This window comes from Aptenodytes forsteri, unplaced genomic scaffold (assembly GCF_000699145.1).
Source record: "Aptenodytes forsteri isolate BGI_AS27 unplaced genomic scaffold, ASM69914v1 Scaffold104, whole genome shotgun sequence".
Classification (NCBI taxonomy): Eukaryota; Metazoa; Chordata; class Aves; order Sphenisciformes; family Spheniscidae; genus Aptenodytes; species Aptenodytes forsteri.
This window is the reverse complement of record NW_008795943.1, coordinates 199685-204086: the sequence shown is the minus strand read 5'-3', so window position 1 is coordinate 204086 and position 4402 is coordinate 199685. Positions and strand designations below refer to the sequence as shown.

Below are 4402 nucleotides of genomic sequence, written 5' to 3'. Positions count from 1 at the left end.
CATGAATATGCTAATCATTTCTTAGAACTTTAATGAATATGTATATTCTGATTGTACATAACTCCCATAGTTGAGCAGCCCGGTGCGCACACTAGGTGGAGCGATCCCCTGTGCGCCCGGCGCTGCAATAACGAATGCCTGCTTTCTAAAACACCAAATTGAGTCTTAGAGAGTTTTTCATCTGCCGACTTACAGTAACATCTGCACAGAACCGAATCTGAACCTTCATTTATTCTACCTATGTTCTGTAGGCCACAAGATGTCAACAACAGCATTCACATAAAGTTTCATCTGAGGCCTGCTGAAAATGTAATTGTTAATCTGCATCTTCTACTCAGAACAACCCCTGGCCCATTAGCAGCAGCTGATCACAATATTAACTCTTCTTTTAAAAGCAACTAAAAGGTGAAGATGATAATAAGTATTTTAGATTAGGTATGGTAATTACACAAATTTTATTTGAAGATGGTTAGTTTTTCAGTTTGTCACGCTAAAAAAAATATACAGTGACCAACCAATGTTCTTCAGAATGTGATATTCTGGATACGCTGTCTTTAGTACATATCAAAGAAAGATTGATCAAGGAATGTCACGTACAATACAGCAAGCATAAACAAATATATAGATGCATACACACAAACATAGAATCATAGAATTGTTTAGGTTGGAAAAGACCTTTAAGATCATCAGTCCAACTGTTAACCTAGCACTGCCAAGTCCACCACTAAACCACGTCCCTAAGCACCACATCTACAGGTCTTTTAAATACCTCCAGAGATGGTGGCTCAACCACTTCCCTGAGCAGCTTGTTCCAATGCTTGACAACCCTTTTGGTGAAGAAATTTTTCCTAATTTCCAATCTAAACCTCCCCTGGCGCAACTTGAGGCCGTTTTCTCTTGTCCTATCACTTGTTACTTGGGAAAAGAGACCAACACCCACCTCGCTACAACCTCCTTTCAGGTAGTTGTAGAGACCAACAAAGTCCCCCCTGAGCCTCCTTTTCTCCAGGCTAAACAACACACATGTAAAAAAAAAAATCAAATGAAACTGAAGATGTAGGTATGTTTCATTGTTAAGTTGCAGAAAGTCTAGAGAAACCTGCTCTGTGGGTTTCAACCTCATAGTTACTCTGATTCCCCAATTCCTAGAGTAGTTACAAAGAAAACTGTGGATCACAACAGCTGTAGGAAATTACAAACTTCATGTTACTTACATTTCGCAAAATAATTCAATTCGGTAGCAAGCGGTGAGCCAATTTGTATTCTTACCAGGAACAGACAATTTTTTTTAAATCAATTTTTAAATAATTTAGTTGCTTCAGAGAATTACCATTAAATAACTTTAAGAACACTAAAGACTGAACTGATAATTAGTCAGACCATGGAAGAACTTTGAATCCCATTACTTCTGCACTACCAGAGCACACAGATACACATAACATGGCACAAGGCATCATTACCCTGTAACACAACTTTGTTCATAAGCAGCAAAATGTACACCCAATGAGCTACTGTGTAAGTGTTTTTCTGAAGAACTAGTGTTCTACACCTTTGAGGATGCCAAAATAAAATGCATAAAACTTGCATCAAGAAACTTAAGAATGACATCATGATGTGTGATGTACAATGCATTACAAGCCTAAAAAGAAACCCTGATTAGAAATGTGCATAATTTCGGGCTCTTCAGTCCAGTCACCACACAAACCAAGATGTCCACAAAAATAATTCAATTTTGGACAATTCGAAAAAAGTCTGAATTCTAACTATATTGATAATTTATACACGAATGCAAAGTAAGTGACAAGAGGTTGCAATACTAAAACATCTACTGAGTATCTAAAGTACTATTTTCCCCTGTGGATGCATCTTTCATTGGCAGGCATCCTCTGTAGTACAAAACACATTATCTTTTGTGTTCTGAATATATTTCAGTATCTTACTGTATCACATAAAAAAATAAAGTATGTTTAATAAAATAATGTTAGAAATGTGAGTAGGACTATTTCCTTTAAGAGCTGTTAATCTTACCTGAATATCTCATAAGAGGGGTATGGCTTCTGCAAACAGATCTACTAGAAGAGAGGGGTGTTTTTCCTATACATGTGCTATTCAGGCCTCGCACAGAAGAAGAACTCGTGAGATTCCATGTGCTAGTATTTTCTGCACAAGAACTTTTGTCCCCAAAATATGATTCTGAGGGGGGAAAAATTAACTTTTGAAAACAGACACATTAAATTGTATATCATTTAACTGAAGAAAAAAAAAATCTTTGAATCAGTTTTTATTCAGAAAGCAATATATAAATATACCACTTAGAAAACTTTATTTTTCTTACTAGAAATAGAGATATCCAAGCAATAACCTTTAATGTCATTCTATAAAAGCTCTCCAAAGTAGTACAAGTATAAAATGAAATAAAAATCAGTCTGTTCTGAAAACAAGCTTGTATCGATATGGTTATTTTTCACAATGACATTACTTGCAGCACCAATAAAAAAATCTTTGTTTATATTGTTGGACTGAAATACAATAGAAGTCACTTTAAAATGCATACTTTAAAATGCATATTTTCATATTCTAGTGAATTCTAGATTTATGAAAGAATGCTATAAGTCAGCTCTATCTCACATTTGCCCATCAGTTTTAAAATCCGTATCTGAAACTGCACACGTTTATGATTTTTTTTTTTTTCAAGCTGAGCATTCTTTTTAAAAAAAGGACAATAAAAGAAAACAAAGAACCGTGCTCAAAAACTCCTCCACTTGAGAGTGATCTCCCTTTGAATTTATGGGGCTCAATTCTCAGAAATCATACCACAATCTGGGACATGTTTGTTATCTGCAGTTTCTTTTACACGTATATCTTAAGATCTATCTACATTCTTAAGTCCTGCAAAATCTCTTTTTCTCAGATCATTAAATAATTTATTGAAACTAAATAAAGTGTTTTACTTATTTTCAGTTCTCTTGAGATGACTAACAACAACATCACATCCTTAATCTAACTTGGCTAATTGCTTTTTAAGATAAAAAAATAATTAAAATATAAACCATTTTTCCACTTAAAACTTACAAAATTCCAGGTATTAAGAGACATGCAAACCCAAATGTTTTGGTTCCTTCTATTACATTAAAAATTGATCTACAAGACAAAATACTTCAGTATTATTCTTAGATGACCCATTAACTGCGGGTTTTTTTGGGGGGGGGGTGTTAAATCTTGCAAAACCGTAACAGCTAAAAAAAAAATTCTTTCAGACTGTAATTTTCATATTTTTTTTTTTTAAAGAGTGGACAAATCAGCATTGCAATGCATATAGATGATTTTTAAAAATAGCGTTCACTTAGATTTTGGCATAAGTTCACTCAGAAGTTTGGCAGAAGAGACTTTGCTATTATCTTAGAACATACTGAATCTGTCATAACATAGGGAAAAATGTAATTTTAAAGACCAGATGAACCAAACCATCTAGATATTTATTAAATGTTGGTTTTAAAAAATAAGTTATGCCATACTCAAATTAGCATTCTAAGTTTTGTTTGTTGTTTGGGGTTTTTTTAGGATTCATGACTGATCATGTATGTTACCAAAAACCGTATTACCTTCTTCCTAATCTATGTGTAATGGAGATGTACTTTAGAATGCATTTCAGCAAGCGTTAATTCTTTTTATAGTTTTTCCACGGAAAAAAAATACAAATTGAACCATTTTTTCTGTCTGCCAAGATACAGACTTTGATAGTAGGATCAAGTCTTATGAAGTGTTTGATGCACACATGTTCAGTATGCAGGAGCTGTTGAGGGGTCTTCTCCTCAGCGGGGAGCCAGGAGACTAGTGTTAACAGCAGCTTTAGGTAAAGGATGGCAAATAGCAGCGTTGCATTGTAGGACCACAACATTCTTACAACACATCAAGCGTAACAGCACTTAAGACTATTTCAAAGGCCAGGCCAAAAAAAAAAAAACAAAACCAAAAAAACAACAAACACCCACACACACACCCCAAAACCAAAAAAAAACCGAACATAAAACCAAAACCCATAACCACGTGAATGTGGTTCAGGTCTCTAGTAAAGCAAATATTGTGTTGCAATTCAAACCAGTTTATTGACCCCAGCAGGGAGCTCCGATACTGCTGTCTAAAAAGCTTATGTAAAGAAAATAATAAAGATTTATTTAAAGAAGCGTGAGGAACGACCACCATTGTTCTGAAGGGCTGAACGAAAAAAACAGGTCGCTAAGACGAAGAGATGCTGCTGCCCCCTTCCCATTATAAGCACCACTTCTAACAGCTCTTTCGAAGCCCGACCCAAGCAAAGAGGGCAGAAGGATAAAGCCCCGGACAGCCGCACCCCACCTCCTCTTCCGGGAACCGGCGGCTTCAATCTGCTAGCGCCGGGTGC

The 4402-nt window shown here is 35.6% G+C and overlaps 1 protein-coding gene across 1 annotated transcript in view; it reads right to left on the bottom strand.

Moving 5' to 3' along the window:
• MSH4 (mutS homolog 4) overlaps positions 1-4402 on the bottom strand; it is a 35302-nt gene that overhangs the window by 30669 nt on the left and 231 nt on the right. Inside the window, exons 1-2 of the mRNA XM_009285310.2 lie at positions 4357-4402; positions 2029-2193 (exon numbers count right to left, since the gene is read on the bottom strand). The exon at positions 4357-4402 is cut by the window's right edge and continues 231 nt beyond it. Coding sequence (XP_009283585.1) covers positions 2029-2193; positions 4357-4402 — 211 coding nt within the window. The remainder of the gene's footprint in view (positions 1-2028; positions 2194-4356) is intronic.